General features: G+C 34.3%; 1 protein-coding gene across 5 annotated transcripts in view; it reads left to right on the top strand.

The window, feature by feature from the left end:
• Positions 1-19945, top strand: part of mms4 (Methyl methanesulfonate sensitivity 4) — a 371357-nt gene that overhangs the window by 69590 nt on the left and 281822 nt on the right. For all 5 annotated transcript variants that reach the window (XM_090390525.1, XM_090390520.1, XM_090390521.1 and 2 more), the window contains exon 3: positions 9745-9877. In XM_090390525.1, the coding sequence (XP_090246651.1) occupies positions 9745-9877 (133 nt within the window). The remainder of the gene's footprint in view (positions 1-9744; positions 9878-19945) is intronic.

Genomic DNA, 19945 nt, shown 5'->3' with positions numbered 1-19945 from the left:
TCTTCTGTACGATTTATGCATTTATGCTGTGTAGTTATTGCTATATCGTCGGCATAACAAAATTTCCTTGACGTAGTGACAGGAAGATGAGATATATATAGATTGAATAATAATGGAGATAAAACAGATCCCTGTGGCAGTCCATTAGTTAACTTCCTTTCGCTGCTAGTTTTATTACCTATAGTCACTATAAATCTTCTATCTCTTAGCATATTGTTAATAATATGGACTATTGTTTTACATGGGATAATTTTATATAATTTATATAGAAGGCCTTGTCTCCAAACGGTGTCAAAGGCTATTGACAAATCAATAAATGCTACTGATGTTTCTAAACCTTTTTGAAAACCGGCTTCTATGTGAGTTACCAAAGAGAGAAAGAACCTGGTCACAACACCCACGATTTGGTGTGAAGCCAGCTTGTTCTATTGGGACATTTTTAAAAATTGTGGAGCTTATTCTATTATAAATAAGTCTTTCAAAGAGTTTATAACAACAACTGAGGAGAGTAATAGGTCGGTAACTTTCCGGTTTATGATTAGGCTTACCAGGCTTTAAAATTGAAAGTACTTTTGCTTTTTTAAAAATAGTGGGAAGTTTACCAGTTGTAAGAATGTCAGTATAGAACTTTGTTAACCATAATCTTGCATTTCTTCCCAGATTAATCAAAAATTCTGAATCAATGTTATCAAAACCAGGAGCTTTAATTCCTTTAAGGCTGCTTCAACTTCTTGCTGCGTAAAAAGGTGTGCAAAATTTGAAGTTATAGGTGAAGACTTGCTAAATTCTTTTAATTTTCTCTTTATATATATTGTATGCTTTTTATTGATTGGAATACGTGATATATTAACAATATGTATAGCTAGTTGATCTGGGGTTATTCTTGGTTGTTCTTTAATCAAAGGAGCACCACCACCTAGTTTCCTAAGAAGGCTCCAAGCTTTACAGCTGGAATGAGTCAAGTCTATACCTTCAACTGTATTTACCCATTTTTTCCTTTGGGATATATCCAAGTTTTCTAGGAGTTCGTCTGCTGTTTTCAGGTCATTGTTTATCTGATATTCATTATAAAGTAATTCACATTCTTCACTCCAACCATGTATATAGTTATGTCTAATACCTCTAGGAATACTTTTCTTGGCAGCAAGCAGGACTACACCTATAAATCAATGAAAATTACTACTTATTGGAGATATCCAGTGAATACATTTGTAAAGTTCATTTGCATATTTATTCCATTCAGCCTTTTTAAAATTCCAGCGTGGGATAGACTTTGATCTTACAAATGGAATGGAAATGCCAATGTCAATTAATACCGGTCTATGTTGATTATGAGGAAAGTCAGTTAAGACCCTTCTCAGATTTTGCATAGGGTGAACTGAATTATTTTTGCTCACAAGACATAAATCAGGGTTATCTAAAATATCAAAGACCAAGCGAAGATTATTTAGTTCGATCCAATCAAGTTTTTCGCCACATTCGTTGTTTTGAGCATAATTCCACTGTTCATGGTGACTATTAAAGTCCCCAATATAAATTGCGGGATGTTCAGCAATAGGAATAATTTTTTCCGGCCAAGGTGATCCAGGTGGCTTATAAATATTCGTAATTGTAATATCTTGACCTTTTATCACTACTGTATGTATGTTTTCTACAATATTTTGAGATAGAAGAAAAATTTCTTTAAGACGATTTCGTACATACGTTGCTATTCCATATACTTCATGATAAGTTGCACCGATAGCAGTGTAACCTGGAATGCGACCTCTTTTAAGGAGCTGTTCAGGATCAGCAGCATGTGTTTCCTGGACAGCAATTACATTAACATTGTTGGTTAACAATAATTTCGATGAATAATCGCATTTGGCTTTGCTAATAGATTCAATATTTAATTGACAAATACGTAGCGTAGAGCCAATGTTTAAAAATTCTGATTTCTGCAAATCACTATATTCAATAAATTCAGTAGACATCATGAAATTGGCCATGAGATCCTTCGGATGGACTGGCTGCCTATAGCTGTTGCTCATTTAGCACCACCCAGGGGACACGTATAGCTTTAGGATCACTATAGACGTGAGCAACTTAAAGGCCATAGTGTTTTATTTTTCTGTTGATATTATCATACCATAATCTTTGGATATCTCATTTAGATCTAAAATAGCTTTCTGTAAGTTATCTTCAGAATTTGTAATTATTATTTGGTCATCAGCAAAGAGGAGAGTGTTTAAGTTAACTGTAGGAGAAAGATGTAAATTTTTATTCCATTTTATTATTATTTCATTTAAGTAGATATTAAAAGGAGTTGCTGAGAGGGACATCCCTGTCGGACCCCTTGGTTTATCTCTCTCGTATATGATAGCTCGTGATTTAATCTTATTTGTATTTGATTATTTTCATATATACTTGTGATAGCTTTTAGGATATTATTTGGTATTTGTCTTTCTTTTAATATGTTAAATAATATGTTTCTTTTAACTTTGTCAAATGCGTTTTCAAAGTCAATAAATGCAATATATGTTTCTAAATTATATTCTCTTCTTTTTTCTATTATTAATTTGGCAAAAGGCCGGGTCTATACATGATCGTCCTTTTCTAAATCCATTCTGTACTTCTTGAATAAAGCTTTCGGAATATTTCATTAGTTTGCTATTTAAGATTCTGATAGGAAGTTAGTAATGATGTAAATTTTTCATGTCGTACTATCATATCCTATATATCATATCCTGTACACCCTTTGAGGATATATATCAGGAATTTGATGATGATGATGATGAAATTGTAGGTGTCAGTTAGACCTATCAAAGACATACTAACTGGTATTGCATGAAAAGTATTTGTAGTCAGGACAGGAGAGAAGAGGTGTACTGCTAATGATATTGGATGATTTGAATCCAGTTAGAGTTGAGACCTATGACTGAAATACCAGTAACAATTTTCTATGTGGCAGTGAATTTAAAGCCATTTTGTGTAAGGAAGACTATGAATAGGTGGAGCCTAACAAGATCAAATACATCATGGGGGCATTTTTATTTACAGATCTAGTGGATTGGTTGCTAGTGACAAAGAAATTCATTACCAAATAAAGATTGGGTGTGTGAAACTAGTAATGATAGCGAAGGACTGTAATTATCTGAACATTGATTGGGTAGCAAAGTAATCTTATGAAAAGAAGGAAACTGAATTTATTGAGCTGTTGCGAGACATCTTTCTGAAGTGGCATGTGATTGAATGAACTTGATGTCAAAGAATGTTAGATTTGATTATATTATTAGAGGGATATCAGTTAAGATGTACATATTCTGTCTCTAGTTTGGTGGCAGTGATTATGTAGTAATCACTTATATTATGTAGTAATTATGTAGTAATCTACAAGTAAAAGCCACTTGGGAAGTGGCTAAGTTCATGAATGTTCCAACATGCTGAATTACAAAGCAGGAAATTATGACATACCGAGGAGTATGCTAGGTCATAGTATCGATTGTTGAATGCTGTCAAGGATATTAACACTGTGTGGTATGTGTTTAAATAAATATTTAAATACTGCTGGTTTAGTCCCTAGAGTTTGAAGAATAAATTGAGTACAAGTGAAATGGATAATCTTGATAAGCAAGAGATTCATAAGAAAAAGATGATGAAGGAATACCATGTGTATAGGGATGATGCTGATTATGAAACTTATAAGGTGCATGCTAGAAGAGTTACAACTGTTGTGCGAAAATCAAAGTATGATTATAACAAGAAACTGGCATTGCAAGCTAAAGGCAAACCAAAATTTGTTGTGTTACAATTAAAAGAAAGAATGAATGTGAAAGAATAACTACTTAACGCAGAAGTATGTCGTGACAGATGCAGAAGAAATTGTTCTTCTAATGAGTGCCCATTTAGCTATCAACCTGTGTATGCAACATTGAGCTCAATGTTGCCACTTTGCAGAATGAAGAAACTGAACTGTATGTAGGAGGTACTAGAGCTGTTGCACAAACTCAAGAAGAATTTGGCAGAGATGGCAAAGAATGTTCAGCACACTGTCTATTACTTTGACCAGGCAATATAATTTGAGTTTTGGAACCGAGAAAATTCTCACAGGAGTGGAAAGAAGTAATAGTAATCCCCATTGCATTAGGGTAGTGCAAAGACTGATGTATTCAGGTATTTATCTATCAGTATCTCTGTTGTTGGGGATGAAGATTTTGGAAAAGTAGGTTAGGACTTGCATAAAGAAATAGGTTGACAGGGAATCTGTACTTTGCATTGAATAGGGGGATTACTAAGGGAAGTGATAAAGTTACCATTGAGTTTGACTAGGAGAATAGATACACCATGATACTTTGGGACTTTATTAAGACTTTTGACAGAATACAACATTGAAGACTGTTGCATAAACTGGAGGATATCGGATTGGATTATAAAATATTAGCATGCATAAGAGTATGGTGGAATACAGATTATGAAGACAGATTAAGAATTTGTAGATTGCAAAACATTAGCAAACAGGAGAAAGAGGGATGATATAATTGAGACTTACAAACTTCTGAAAAGGTCATACAGGATTTCAACGAATTTTTCATTTTATGGAGGGTGGGAAAGGATGTGGGGGCATCCACGAAAGATGAGAATGAATGCTGTCAAGAAGTGGGTGAGGGCTAGATTTCTCACTCTCATAGAGTAGTGTATGATTGGAATGGATTGCCATTGGATGCTGTGTGTGTGTGTGTGTGTGTGTGTGTGTGTGTGTGTGTAGTAGTATGAATGAATTGAAGAACAGGTACGAGAGCTGGTGTAGATAGTATGTATCTTCCATTGATGAGTCCCTGACTAATTGGAGGTCTCTCTTAATAATAATAATAAGATGGCTTAGTAGTAGTTATCAAAAAGGTGTGTGAGTCAGAGAGATTTTAGGTAACCAGTAGTGTATCACAAGGATCAGTCCTTGGACTATTGCTATGCAGTCTTTACATTTATGACATTGGGAAGAATTTGACAGGTGACATAGTGACATACAGCTATTTGCTGATGATGCAAGGATAACCAGAGTAATCAGGAATGTGGCTGATATTCAGTACTTGCAGAATGATTTGAATAGGTTCCAATTTATGGGCATGTGAAATTAACAGTCAGTTCAGTGTTATAGTAAATGTAAAATCATGCATCATGCACTTTGGTGTGATGATACTGCGAGTGTCATTATATTGGTGGGATTATGCTAGAAGCAACTGATCTGGTCAGGGATCTTGGAGTTTTTTGTAAATGAGTAGCTAAAGTTCAAGAGCCATATAGCAAAGTTTGCAAATACAACTTAGAGGATAATTAGAATATTGAAATGAAGATTGATATATAAAGATAAGGAAATCATTTTGCCTCTTTACAAGGCCTCGATAAGATCTTACTTGGACTATTGTGTGCATGTCTGGTCTCCTGTTTCTGTGATGATTCTGTAAAACTAGCTAAACAAAAGTCATGGGAGGACTTTGGCAAGAAGATAGAAAATAAATATCAAGAAGGTGGCAAAATATTCTGGAAGTTGTTGAATTAGAAATGGAGGAAAGAGTGCTGTAAAAGGAGTTAGCGATGATAAAGGTGACATGAAAACTGGAGAAAAAAGATATCCTTGAAGTATGGAGTAATTACTTTGAGAAATTGCTAAATGAAACAAGCAGTGATAGCACAGTGGTAAAAAACACTCAACAGGCATATAGTCAGGAATACATATCCATACTTGAAGTAGAAAAAGCCATCAAAGGCTTGAAATGTGGAAAGGCAGCAGGAGTAGATGATATTTGACCAGAAATGCTGAAGTATGGTGGTATAAACGTCTTACAGTGGCTGCACTGCATAGTTCAGAAGGCCTGGACAGAGGGACGAATTCCTGATGATTGTAGTTGAGCTCTAATAGTACTAATATATAAAAAAGGGAAATAAAACTGAATTTGAGAATTCAGTTTTATTTCCAGGAACACTCAGTAGAGGTATTTCCCTACTGAGTGTTCCTGGCAAAATTTATGCCAGTATACTTAAGAAATGGTTGAGAAGAATTGTGGAAGAAAAGTTTGGTGAAGAACAAGCTGGATTCAGGCCAAATAGAGGCTGTCAGTATCAGATCTTCACTTTACAACGAATAGTTGAGAAAGCATGGGAATATAACAAAGATCTGTATTTAAGTTTTGTCGATCTGGAAAAAGCATATGACAATGTGCCAAGAGAGAAGCTATTCAATCCGCTACAGTTATATGGTGTCAATGGGGCATTATATCAAGCAATACTTAGTCTTTATTTGAGTTGCTAGTCAGCAGTTAGAATTGAAGGAAGTACAGGAAGATGGTTTAATGTTAAATCTGGTGTGAGACAAGGATGTACATTATCCCCTCTATTATTCATTATCTATATGGATCATATTATGAAGGAAAGTGGTATTAAACATGATATCAGAATTGGAGATGTTAATGTCAGCTCTTTAATTTATGTGGACAATGTTATACTTGTAAATAAATCCGCTACAATTTTGCAAGATTCCCTGACAAAATTGAATAACTGTTGTAATAGATATGTTATGAAGGTCAGCAATAAAAAGACAAAGACAATGAAAATAGGTAGAATCGTTGAAAATGTGAACAGAAACTGTGGAACAAGTAAAACATTTCAGCTACTTAGGCATGATTTTTAGTGAAGATGGTAGATTAAATATAGAAATAGACAACAGAATCAACAAAGCTGGAATGGTAGGAAGTCATTTGAATAAATTCATATGGAATAAGAGAGAAATTAGTCAGAACACTAAATTAGCTGTATACAAGACAGTGTTCAAACCAGTTTTAATTTATGGATCTGAGAGCTGGGTCAGAAGTAAAACACTTGACTGAAGACGAGAGACTGTAGATATGAGAGTTCTGAGATAGATTAGAGGCATGAACAGATGGCATCTGTGGCAATATCATATTAAAATCGAGGATATTAGGAAAGAACTAGACATTGTCAGCATCCAGGAATGTGTTAGTAGAGCTAATCTCAGGTGGTATGGTCACTTAACAGAATGGGAGAGAAAAGATTAACAAAACAAGTGCTCTCTACCAGGTTGGCAGGAAAAAGACCCAGAGGACGACCAAGATATAGGTGGATTGATACAGTAAAAAGTGCCTTAGATGATAGAAATATAAGATCTGATAATGTTGGAGTCTTGACAAGTAACAGACTAATTTGGAGGAAAATTGTAGATAGGAAGTTAGTAATGATGTAAATTTTTCATGTAGTACTATCATATCCTGTACACCCCTTGAGGCTACATGTCAGGAATTTGATGAAGACAAAAAGTCACTTTACAACATTATCGTATCAAATTCCTGATATATATATACAGGATGTTATGATAGTACTACATGAAAAGGTACGTCATTATTATTATTATTATTATTATTAAAACAAGACCTCATGGAGTCAAAGACTCATCTAGGAGGTCCTTTTATCTCACACACATCTCATCATACCGGGTCTTAAACACATTCAAACTCCTTGCAGACACCACACTCTCAGGCAAGGCATTCCAATCATTCACAACTCTGCACGAAAAAAACCTGCCTCTCACTCCCCTACTCACACCCTCTTTATAAACTTCCTCTCAACAGTTTTCCTCCAGATTAGCCTGTTATCTATGTCACTTTACATTAATGTTATTATTGTATCGTTTCGTATTATTGTTCTCCACCATCACCTTTTTAAAATTTTCATGAGTTTTTGCTGAGCCTACATTCTAGAATTATTTTATTCTAGTTTTATAAAACATAATAGATAATTTGTTATTGGCATTGTAATGTTGCCTTTGTATCTCGTATATAACGTTTCTATATATATCTATAATCGTATTTGTCGTTTAATTTTTTCTTCTCTATTTTGGATGTATTCCTACCTTCCGAAATCTATATTCCTTTCATCTGAGAGCAAGGGAAATATTTATTTAGGTTATCGACTGCACCATCCATTCCTCTATTATGGTAAAAGAAATATGATACTTCCAGTAGGGTGCAAAAATGTCTTACACCTATATGAATAACACTTGATCGTTCCTATAATTAAATCTTTGCTTTGCAGTCTTGGCGCTTCACTTACGCACTCTCTATATCAAATTTTCCCACTTAAGTTCGATTTTATTTGATATCCGTGCATTGCAATAAGAATAAAATCAGGCAAAACTCCACATAAAATGCAACAAAAATTTAATTGATCAATAAACAGACATATATTGCACACTAAAATAACAGGGGGTGGTCCTCTTGAAAATTCTCAAACTGCTAAGGCAAAACTTGCATATATCTTGCTTCAATAAAGTACACATTAAGTTAATTGTTTAACTCAAGGAATTATCTTTAACAAAAATTCTCAATACGTGGAAAAGCAGCGTTGAAAACATATCACTATCAATACAACAATTTCTTAATTTAAGCTAAGAAAAAGCCACACACACATGAATATATACAATCATTAGAATAAGCCATAACATAAATCTTTCCCTAGGAATTAGCCAAACTCATTCATAGATGCGTCAACAATTTTCGATAGAACGAGTCTTTAAGTATACTCAGGCTATTAATTTGAATTGTCAGTTCATTAACCTATCCTTAAAATTGTCACACAGTCTTAACAAGATAATATTCAAACTCACATGGGCTGTCTTCTATAAGGGCGCATCCTTCAATTTCCGCTGGCTGCTACTTCCTACGATTTCTTTTTCCCTTTTCTCCTAGGTCCTTGGATTACCGGCAGCTCATCAGGTCAGCTTGTGGGATTTGGGTGACTATTCATCGGCGTACTAAACACTGGCGAAGGGTCGTGATTTGTCGGGACCTTCACGGACTCAGTAGAACGGAATTGCTCATGGGCAAGTTTGGCTGCTCCTTGGCTGTTCGTCCCCTGGTGTCATCTTCGCTTCTGGGCTATGACAGCATGCAGCATATCTCCCTTTAGACCTTCGGCTTTCTCCTCAGCACGTCAGGGCTTCACTCTAGATTCATACTATGTTCTCTCTCTCTCTTGTTTTTTGCTCCTTTCTTTTCACCCTCTTATATCCGCCTCAGTTCTGAAACCCTGGGTTCAGTTTTTTCAACCCTGTGCATTCCTTGTGTGCACTTATGCGAACCACTTAAGTTATCATGTGATTCCTGGTTCTGGAACTTTCGCTGATCCCTTTCATTCTCCATCTTCATGTTCTAATCAGATTGTCAGCTAGCGGAACATTCGTTTGAATCTTGCCACCCCCTTTCTGCATTGACCTTGAGGTTACTAAGGGTTGAACTTGTAAACAAAATTTCAAACGACTTTCCAACTGTAGGGCGTTTCCTTTAGCCTTGACAATTTTATGTCTTTTGTTTTTCAAAGAGATAGCTAATTCCCTTTGGGGAATTAGCTATCTAATGCTACACATGCTACATGCAATACTGAATACTAAAGCAAAAGATTATTTATAGGTATTCTGGGTTTTGCCTATCTGTAAAAACTCGATGTACTTGTTATGCAAAATTCTTTTCTTGCTGGATCGAATTTGTACAGCATATTTGGATATCAGAACATAACTAAGTTATAATCATTTCAGTTTGCATTCCCCCACCTCATACTTCATAGTTTATCTAATGCAGTAATGAATGATAATTTGTATTTCAATGTATTTTTTTTCCCCATATTACAATATCAGATTACTAATTCATTAAATTACATTTTAATACATTTACATTAATAATCTTTACAATATATTTTCAGCCTTCCCAAAATGAAGCATCAGTTCTCATCAAGTCCAGTTTTTTGTGCTTCAGAAATTTTGACTTTACCAGAATTAAATGATGATGATGAATGCCGGGATAAACACACTGATTTAGATACTAAGGAATCATCTGTAGGTCTGAAATAAATTAGCATTTTTTAATTTATTGAAACGAATTTGTTACTTGTGTCGTTTTTTTCTTTTTTGATAATTTATATTTTTTGCTATCTCCTGAAAAATATTTAGAATAATATTTCAACTGAATTTAATTAGTATCAATATTTTGTCTTCTCTATATTAGAATTTTTTTATGCAAATCCAATCCACAAAAGTAGTCTAGTAAAGTTGTCACACATTAGTATCATGGGACAGCCCCCCCCTTTTTTTTTTTAATATTGATCCCATATACGAGAGGTCCAAGGACCTATGGGGGTGCATGTGAGAACTGAAATAGTTTACTGACTTTTTTGGAGAGTTACAGGTTGTAATTGTTTGGGAATACTTCTTGCAGAAGGTTCTTGTTGTATCGAATTGAGGAAGATGAGAAGCAGATTTGGTGTATTTAGTTGCACATTGAAGGGGAACTGGGCATCTGCTGCTCTTGTATTAAAAGATGCAACAGAATCAAGAATTTTTAGAGAAGTGTTAGGTGAATCAAGAATTCAAGAATTTTTAGAGAAGTGTTAGGTGCACCACCCCAAACATGTGAGCAGTATTCTAAATATGGAAAGATTTGGAATATGTATAAAATTAAGAGATAGTTGGGTGTAAAATAGCATCTTGAATGAAAGATGCATAGTTTTTGAATGTTGAGGAAGCTGTTGGTGTGATGTGTTTATGCCTGGAGAGACAAGGTAAGTGTAAGTCCAGCAGACAGAGAGAGCTGATCATGTCTGGTGATTGTGTATTACTAAGGTTAAGTGTAGATAAGCTGAGTTCTCTTTTGCAAGTGAAGAGGCAGGACTGTGTTTTGGTGGCATTAAAGATTGACCAGATTGTCTTTGCCTCCATTGAAGTATGATACATAAATCACTGTTTTAGGCACTGGTAGAAGCAGGGTTGGTTGGAAGCAAGTATACTATCCACTTGACGAGCTAGGTTGGCAATAGTTTGGTTATATTGGCTTTTTGACTGAAATTCTCTTAATAATTACATGTCAGTGTTTTTTTAAGTGTGATGCAGCCATGTTTATTCAGTTCAGAAGTATGCTTTATAACTGATAATAGAAAAATACTTTTTTGCTCTGTATTTGCTTAGTGTTGTCATCTGTGTTTTATTTAAAATTTTACGAATTTTCACTCATGTCTGTAAATTATAATTTATATATTTAAAATTTTGAATTACTTCTACAACTGAAAATTGTTGTTTATAGAAAATTAAAGATTATTTACATTAATTATATTCAACATTATTAATGACCATATTCAGAGCTCGACAAATTATTCAAAATCCTACTCATTGTAAAAAAAAAAATCGCTTTAGATCCCAAACTCCATTTTTTAAGCTTTTTTTTTTATGATATGTCTTGGTAAGTCATTTCCTTTATGTGCAAACTGTTCCAAAAAAAGGATAAGTCAATAAATAATAAACAGTAAAAAAAAAAAAAAAAAAAAAAGTTAAAAAAAATTATTTGTTACATGAATTTTTGTAACCAGAATTGCCTTTTAAATTACACATATATATATTTATGTGTTGTCCACACAGTTAGCCTAGTGGCATTGTGCTTCATAACCATATTCCTGGGGGAAGGAGTGTCCTAGGTTCAATTCCTGTCGACAACGTGAGGAGCTTAAGGATCTTCCTCAACCATAGCCAAGTTAGCCACTCTTGGGCATGGACAGCAGGGGTTTTTCATCCCACAAGGAGGCAAACCGACCCCCCCTTGAACACACACTGATTACAATCAGGAATACTGACCTAGCCATAGGCCTGATTCATCAGCTATGCCGGTCCCGAGCCTGGATAAAATTTGGTAGGATTGAGATCGGTGCCGTACCTTCTTGTAAAAGGGACTCGGATGTTGTATCATCATGTGAAACTAACTAAATTATGTGTTTACTTAAAATTTAAAAAAAAAATTGTTTAGAAAATTATTTTTTTTTTATTAAAAAAATATTTATTTTGTCCTATCTGCAGCTCTTTGCCAGCTAGCAATATTACTCCCCACATGGATGAACATATTTGTTGAGCCCTAAACATATTTACCCAAGCCATAGTAATTGTAAGTTAATAATTATTTCACTCTTGCACTCTTTCTTTCAGTTTAAAATATAGAAAATAATGATGTTTGTTGAGTTCGTGTAATTTTAATAATTAAACTCATAATGAGAAAAACATAGGTAGGCTATAACCAAATATATAACTCCTCACTGGTCCATCACTTGCTGTATTCCAAGAAAAGTTCAAATAATTTCAATTTAAATAAAAAATTTATATTCATCCTTATTTTCTCACATTGTTTTATTTCCCATTTTATAGGTTACTATGAGAGCTCTGCTCTAGTCATCCAGAATTCAACTCTTTGACCAGGCCTTCTGAATTATGAAGTGTGGCTACTCTAAAACTTTTATGCCTCCATATTTGACATTTCTGGTTGAATATCATTTACTCCAGCTGTCTTTCCATATTTCAGGATTTTGATGGGATTTTTCGTAGATCTACTATTGATATGCACATATTCCTGATTGCATTCCTCTTCAGTTTTTTCCTACCACTATGCTGTCACTGCTTGTGTCATTTAGCAAGCTTTCAAAGTAATTACTCTAGATATCTAGAATATATTTATCTTCGATTTTCATGTCACCTTTATCATCTCTGAATTTTTGATGTGCTTTGTTTTTTTTCACTACCTCTTTTAACTTCCTGAGTCCACCATGGAATTATTTTTCTGTCCTTGCAGACAGTCACACTAGATGCTTGTATGGTTGATTCAGACAGTGTGTTCTTCATCATTTGCCACTGAATATCCAACTTTTGCATTTTGTTCAGTCTTTCATTTTTTTTCTTTTAGTAAGTCACGAGAGACGTAGTGGTGTGTAAAGAAGGCTCCCATTTCAGATAGTTTTTTTGGAATTATTAAGAAGGAAATGGGGAGGCTCAGGGTGGACAATGAAATGCAGCATGAGAGAGAGATTGATTATTCAACAGAATGTGAATGCATATGTAAACAAAAAGGGGAAGGGGATGACTGGTGATCAAGGGTAAACAGGTGGATTTGAAGAACCATCTGAGATGAATAAGGAAAAAAAGAAATGGCTTGAGTTAAGTATAGAGAAGTCACATCTAATAAGTGGTATCAGTGAAAGATGCTGTAGATCTAGAAATGAGATGTTATGTTTTTATACAAATACAGAAGTGTAAGAAACAAGGCAAATCAAATGGTTGCGTTAATGAAGTCTATTCACCCAAGAATTGTAGGAATAAGTGAGACATGGTTGGATGAGGGGTGACCTCCTGACAGGGATAGAGATGGAAGGGTATGATGTGTATCGTAAAAATACAAAGGGTAAAAAGGAAGGGGGGGGGAGTGCTATTGATGATAGAGAAAGAGTTATGTTCATACAAAGTAGAGATGCAAGAGGGAAATAGTTCCAGTGGTTTTGAAGCAGTATGGTATGAGATAGAGGTGAATAGGATGGAATGCTTAGTTGGATGTTGTTATAGACCTGGTAACGTGGATGGTAGTGACCATGAAATGTATAACCAAATTAGCCAAGCAAATAATAAAAGGGTGATCATTATGGATGATTTTAATTATGGCAATAGAGACGGATGATGAGATAGCAACTGGAAGTAAAGAAAATGAGTTTCTTGAAGTTTTTAGGGGCAACTACCTCAGACACTATGTAACAGAGGGCACACGAGGACTGAGGATCTTGGATTTGATCATCTCATTAGAGGATATAATTATGAGGTGTCAAATCACCCTCCAGTTGGTGAGAGTGACCATTAAGTGGCTACTTATGTGGTTGCCAGCAATGTCAGAACCTCTGTGTGAAAAGGATATATGTGTAACTACAAGGCTGATGATTATGAGGAGCTCAGGAGACAGCTTGCTGGTGCAACATGGAATGAGGAGTTAGCTGGAAAATAGATCAACGCAGCTTGGGGGATATTCGAGAACTGTTAGTAGAAGCAATATCTAAATGTATCCCAAAGGTCAGAAGGTTAAATAAAGTAGGCGGGAAATGGATGATTGAAGAGTTTAATCATGTGATACAAATGAAAAAGGCATTATGGAGGCAACATAAGAGAAGTGGTAATAATCAGTTCCATGAGATTCCAGAGAACAGTCAAGGAGGGTGATTTGGTTAGTAAGTGTAGCAGAAGTGAAGTATGAGCAGCAGTTAGCTAATGAAGCCAAAAAAAAATCCAAGGAAGTTCTTTCTGTAGCCAGCGGAAAAAAAAAAAAATATATATATATATATATACTTAATCAGAGAGTTTCATGCTGAATATAGTATAGTAAACTATAAAATTATCAGTGACTACTAGCATGAGCTAATGCACGTAGTCCAAGTACTTAGTACAAATTCGGACAACTCGCAGCAAAGGTGGTAAAGTTCTGATTGCTATTCTTGGTATTTTCCATAATATAAAACACATTTCCTAGGAAATGTATGCTGTTATTACATTATGGTGGAAGATCACTACCCAGACCAGTTTCAGCCTTTATAGAGGCTTCGTCAGTGTGTAGCTAGACCAAATTAATACCAAAGGGTATAGCGAAAAGGACTTATATACTCTGCTATATGAGTTGTCAAAAAGGTGCACCCATTAAGTTACTTAAATATAAAAGCCAATAGGCTTCTTTTCGGTGATATAAACATTATTTAAATTAAGGGGATATTAAATCCCACATTGTTTTAAAACCGAATAAGAAACTCAAAGATTGGAATCAGAGAGTTTCATGCCGAATATAATATAGTAAACTATAAAAGTATCGGCGACTACTAGCGTGAACTAATGCACGTAGTAGGGCAACTTGCAGCAAAGGTGGTAAAGTTCTGATTGCTATTCTTGGTATTTTCCATAATGTAAAACACATCTCTTAGTAGTCGCTGATACTTTTATCCAATCATTGAGTTTCTTATTAGGTTTTAAAACAATGTGGGATTTAATATCCCCTTAATTTAAATAAATTATATATATGTGTGTGTGTGTGTATATATATATATATATATATATATATATATGTAATTATATGCTTCAACTCGGTTGTTGTGATACATTTTTAAAAATAGATTTAATGACTTAAAAAAAGAGATTACTTATAAAGATTTAATAAGATAAATACAACTAGTTTTGGCTTATAATAGCCTTCATCAGGTATTCTTAAAGGAAGAGAATAGTAATAAACATTGAAATATCTAAAAACTTAAAAATACAAGTAAAAAATCGCCACACATAACTGATACATAAAAAAATGTATTTTTTCAAGTTGTTCTAACAGGCGTGCCATTGTTTATTGCAGGTATGCGTGCAGACTCATGTGAACGCCCATATTGAATAACTGCAGCATGGCTATCTGGGATGTTATAACTCAAATTGTTGTTTAAGTGGACAGGATTCAGAAGGATTTCCCTTGATTCTATAATTTTTCTCTCAAACACATCATCAGAGCGAAAAAATATTTTCTGATCTATCCCAGCAAACGGAGTGGCTTTGTTGATCATCATTAGGATTATTTGAAAAAAGAACATGACTGGATAACGCAGTTGCATGAGATCTTTTGTAAGAGATGTCTCTTTTATGCTCTTCTATATGTTGCTCAAGAGATTTGTTAGTTTGTCCGAAATAAGGGATATTGCAATCGCACCATAATTTATATACACCTGGATATTTTAGGTCGTGATGAGGAGGCTTTGGATGGCTGATTAGAGAATGGATTTTTGGAAGGGTGGTGAAGAACATCTTGATGTTATATTTTTTAAGGACTTTTGCTAATTTGTTAGAGACCGTGCTAATATATGGGATGGAGATGCTGCCTTTAAAATTACTAGTTTCTGTGGTGCACTGTTTAGGAGGATCCAGAAGAAATTTCTTAATCGTTTTTTCAGAGTAACATTTTGTTTAAAGATGAGAGAGTCGATTTATTTCTTTTTGTAGTTCATCTTGTTCATTCAAGAGAGAGCATGCTCTGTGTCCTAAGGTAGATATAGTTCCAAGTTTTTGTGGTGGGAAATGATGAGAAAGATTATGCAGATATCTATTGGTATGAGTAGGTTTTCTGTATATAGAGATTTTTAATCTTTTCAGAGCAAAGATTTTTAAACTTTCAATCTTTAAAATTACTAGTTTCTGTGGTGCACTGTCTAGGAGGATCCAGAAGAAATTTCTTAATCGTTTTTTCAGAGTAACATTTTGTTTAAAGATGAGAGAGTCGATTTATTTCTTTTTGTAGTTCATCTTGTTCATTCAAGAGAGAGCGTGCTCTGTGTCCTAAGGTAGATATAGTTCCAAGTTTTTGTGGTGGGAAATGATGAGAAAGATTATGCAGATATCTATTGGTATGAGTAGGTTTTCTGTATATAGAGATTTTTAATCTTTCAGAGCAACATGTAAGCATGACATCCAGGAAAGGCAAGGAGTTATTATTTTCTAGATCAGCAGTAAATTATATATTAGGATGTTAAGATGATTAAGAAAAGCTATGAGAGATGTGTGCCCGTGATTCCAAACAATGAAAATATCATCAACATATCTTTTCCAAACTTTCGGTTTAAATGAGAAAGAAGATATGGCTTTCGCTTCAAAATCTTCAAGGAAGATGTTAGCTAGAACTGGGTACAAAGGATTGCCCATTGCCAGGCCTTGTTTTTGTTGGTAAATGGAGTTCTGATATTTGAAGTAACCAGAATGAATGCAATATTTTAATAAAGCAAACATTTTTTTGGGTAATTTGCCCTTTAGTAATGTAAGTAAAAAATTCTGTAGGAACGTTAGTAAACAAAGATATAATGTCAAAACTTGCTAGAATGTCATTTTCATTGATGGAAATATCTTTTATATGCAAAACAAAATCTTTGGTGTTTTTGATGAAAGATGAAGATTTATTGGAGAAACACTTGAGGTACTTTGCTAGATATTTTGAAAGTTTATATGTAGGTGAATCAATTCCTTCCACAATTGGGCGAAGAAGGATGTTTTCTTTATGAATTTTGGGAACTCCATAGATGCGTGGGATAAGAGGATGTAGAGAGCGTAAAGAGAAGCGAACATTATGAGGAAGTTTACTCACAGTCTTTAACAAGTTGTTTGTACGATTTTGTAATTCTCTTGTAGGATCTTCCTGAAGAATTGAATACGTCGAACTATCTAAAAGTAATTGAAGCATTTTGTTGTGGTAATCTTCGGAGTTGAGGATGACCGTGGAATTGCCTTTATCAGCAGTAAAATAATAATGTTGCTGTTCTGTTTTAGATTTTTTAGGGCTTGTCTTTCAGCCAGAGAAATATTATCTGTTGGAGGTTTAGCATTATTTATAATGAAAATCGATTCAATACGAAGAAGTTTCGCCAAATGATTAGGAATGAGTGAACTTGCCTTTTCTATTTTTGTAAGGAGAGATTCTTTAGAGATAAATTTTGGTGAGGGAATGAAATTGAGACCTTTGCTAAGAATATCCGTTTCCGCATCCGTTAAAATATGAGAAGATTTGTTCACTACAACTTTTTCAGGATTAATACGGGCTTCACTATGACTAGATCTGTTTTGTATGCTTTGTAGATTATTAAATTTCTGTATAAGAGTATACTTATTATTATTTTGTATTCGAGTGGCTTGTGCTTCACTGCTAATGATAAAATCATGTAAGTTATCATTATCCATCATTTCTTCAAGTTTTTGAGCTAAAGATCTTTTAGTGGTGAACAAAAAAGCTAAACAATGTTTTGTGTCTGAAATTCTTTCGCTGAGGAGATCCATCTTAGCTTTACGATAAATTCTTTTAGCGCGTTCCGTTGTTATTTTTTCTTGAAAAGAGATGAATTTAGGAAAAACTGAATGGAACTTACAACGTTTGAGAAATACTAACCTGTTTATTTTCAGGCCTATTTTCTTCAATGTTTTTTTAAAATTCCTTTTTATGTTAATTAGAGATGCCTCCCGATTTAGGCTATAGATCAGTTTCAGCTTATAATAGCCTTCATGAGGTATTCTTAAAGGAAGAGAATAGTAATAAACATTGAAGTATCTAAACACTTGAAAATACAGGTAAAAAATCGCCACACATAATTGATACATAAAAAACGTTGTATTTTTTCAAGTTGTTCTAACAGGTGTGCCATTGTTTATTGCAAGTATGCGTGCAGACTCACGTGAACGCCAATATTGAATAACTGCAGCATGGCTATCTGGGATGTTATAACTCAAATTGTTGTTTAAGTGGACAGGATTCAGAAGGATTTCCCTTGATTCTATAATTTTCTCTCAAACTCGTCATCAGAGCGAAAAATATTTTCTGATCTATCCCAACAAACGGAGTGGCTTTGTTGATCATCATTAGGATTATTTGAAAAAAGAACATGACTAGATAACACAGTTGCATGAGATCTTTTGTAAGAGATGTCTCTTTTATGCTCTTCTATACGTTGCTCAAGAGATTTGTTAGTTTGTCCGAAATAAGGGATATTGCAATCGCACCATAATTTATATGCACCTGGATATTTTAGGTTGTGATGAGAAGGCTTTGGATGGCTGATTAGAGAACAGATTTTTGGAAGGGTGGTGAAGAACGTCTTGATGTTATATTTTTTAAAGACTTTTGCTAATTTGTTAGAGACCGTGCTAATATATGGGATGGAGATGCTGCCTTTAAAATTACTAGTTTCTGTAGTGTACTGTCTAGGAGGATCGAGAAGAAATTTCTTAATCGTTTTTAGAGTAACCATTTTGTTTAAAGATAAGGGAGAGTTGATTTATTTCTTTTTGTAGTTCATCTTGTTCATTCAAGAGAGAGCGTGCTCTGTGTCCTAAGGTAGATATAGTTCCAAGTTTTTGTGGTGGGAAATGATGAGAAAGATTATGCAGATATCTATTGGTATGAGTAAGTTTTCTTTATATAGAGATTTTTAATCTTTTAGACCAACGTGTAAGCATGACATCCAGGAAAGGCAAGGAGTTATTATTTTCTAGATCAGCAATAAATTTTATATTAGGATGTTGGATGTTAAGATGATTAAGAAAAGCAATGAGAGATGTGTGCCCGTGATTCCAAACAATGAAAATATCATCAAGATATCTTTTCCAAACTTTCGGTTTAAATGAGAAGGAAGATATGGCTTTTGCTTCAATATCTTCAAGGAAGATGTTAGCTAGAACTGTGGACAACGGATTGCCCATTGCCAGAACTTGTTTTTGTGGTAAATGGAGTCCTGATATTTGAAGCAACCAGAATGAATGCAATATTTTAATAAAGCAAACATTTTTTTGGATAATTTGTCCTTTAGTAATGTAAGTACCTCATCTGTAGGAACGTTAATAAACAAAATATCTAGCAAAGTACCTCAAGTGTTTCTCCAATAAATCTTCATCTTTCATCAAAAATACCACAGATTTTGTTTCGCATATAAAAGATTTTCCCATCAATGAAAATGACATTCTAGCAAGTTTTGACATTATATCTTTGTTCACTAACGTTCCTACAGATGAGGTACTTACATTACTAAAGGACAAATTATCCAAAAAAATGTTTGCTTTAATAAAACATTGCATTCATTCTGGTTACTTCAAATATCAGGACTCCATTTACCAACAAAAACAAGGCCTGGCAATGGGCAATCCTTTGTCCACAGTTCTAGCTAACATCTTCCTTGAAGATTTTGAAGCGAAAGCCATATCTTCCTTCTCATTTAAACCGAAAGTTTGGAAAAGATATCTTGATGATATTTTCATTGTTTGGAATCACGGGCACACATCTCTCATTGCTTTTCTTAATCATCTTAACATCCAACATCCTAATATATAATTTACTGCTGATCTAGAAAATAATAACTCCTTGCCTTTCCTGGATGTCATGCTTACACGTTGCTCTGAAAGATTAGAAATCTCTATATACAGAAAACCTACTCATACCAATAGATATCTGCATAATCTTTCTCATCATTTTCCACCACAAAAACTTGGAACTATATCTACCTTAGGATACAGAGCACGCTCTCTCTTAAATAAACAAGATGAACTACAAAAAGAAATAAATCA

This window comes from Typopeltis vanoorti, chromosome 3, assembly GCF_054136105.1.
Source record: "Typopeltis vanoorti isolate ZY-2024b chromosome 3, IOZ_Tvanoo_1.0, whole genome shotgun sequence".
Lineage (NCBI taxonomy): Eukaryota > Metazoa > Arthropoda > Arachnida > Uropygi > Thelyphonidae > Typopeltis > Typopeltis vanoorti.
Note: the sequence above shows the minus strand (reverse complement) of the source record. Positions and strands in the feature narration are given on the sequence as shown.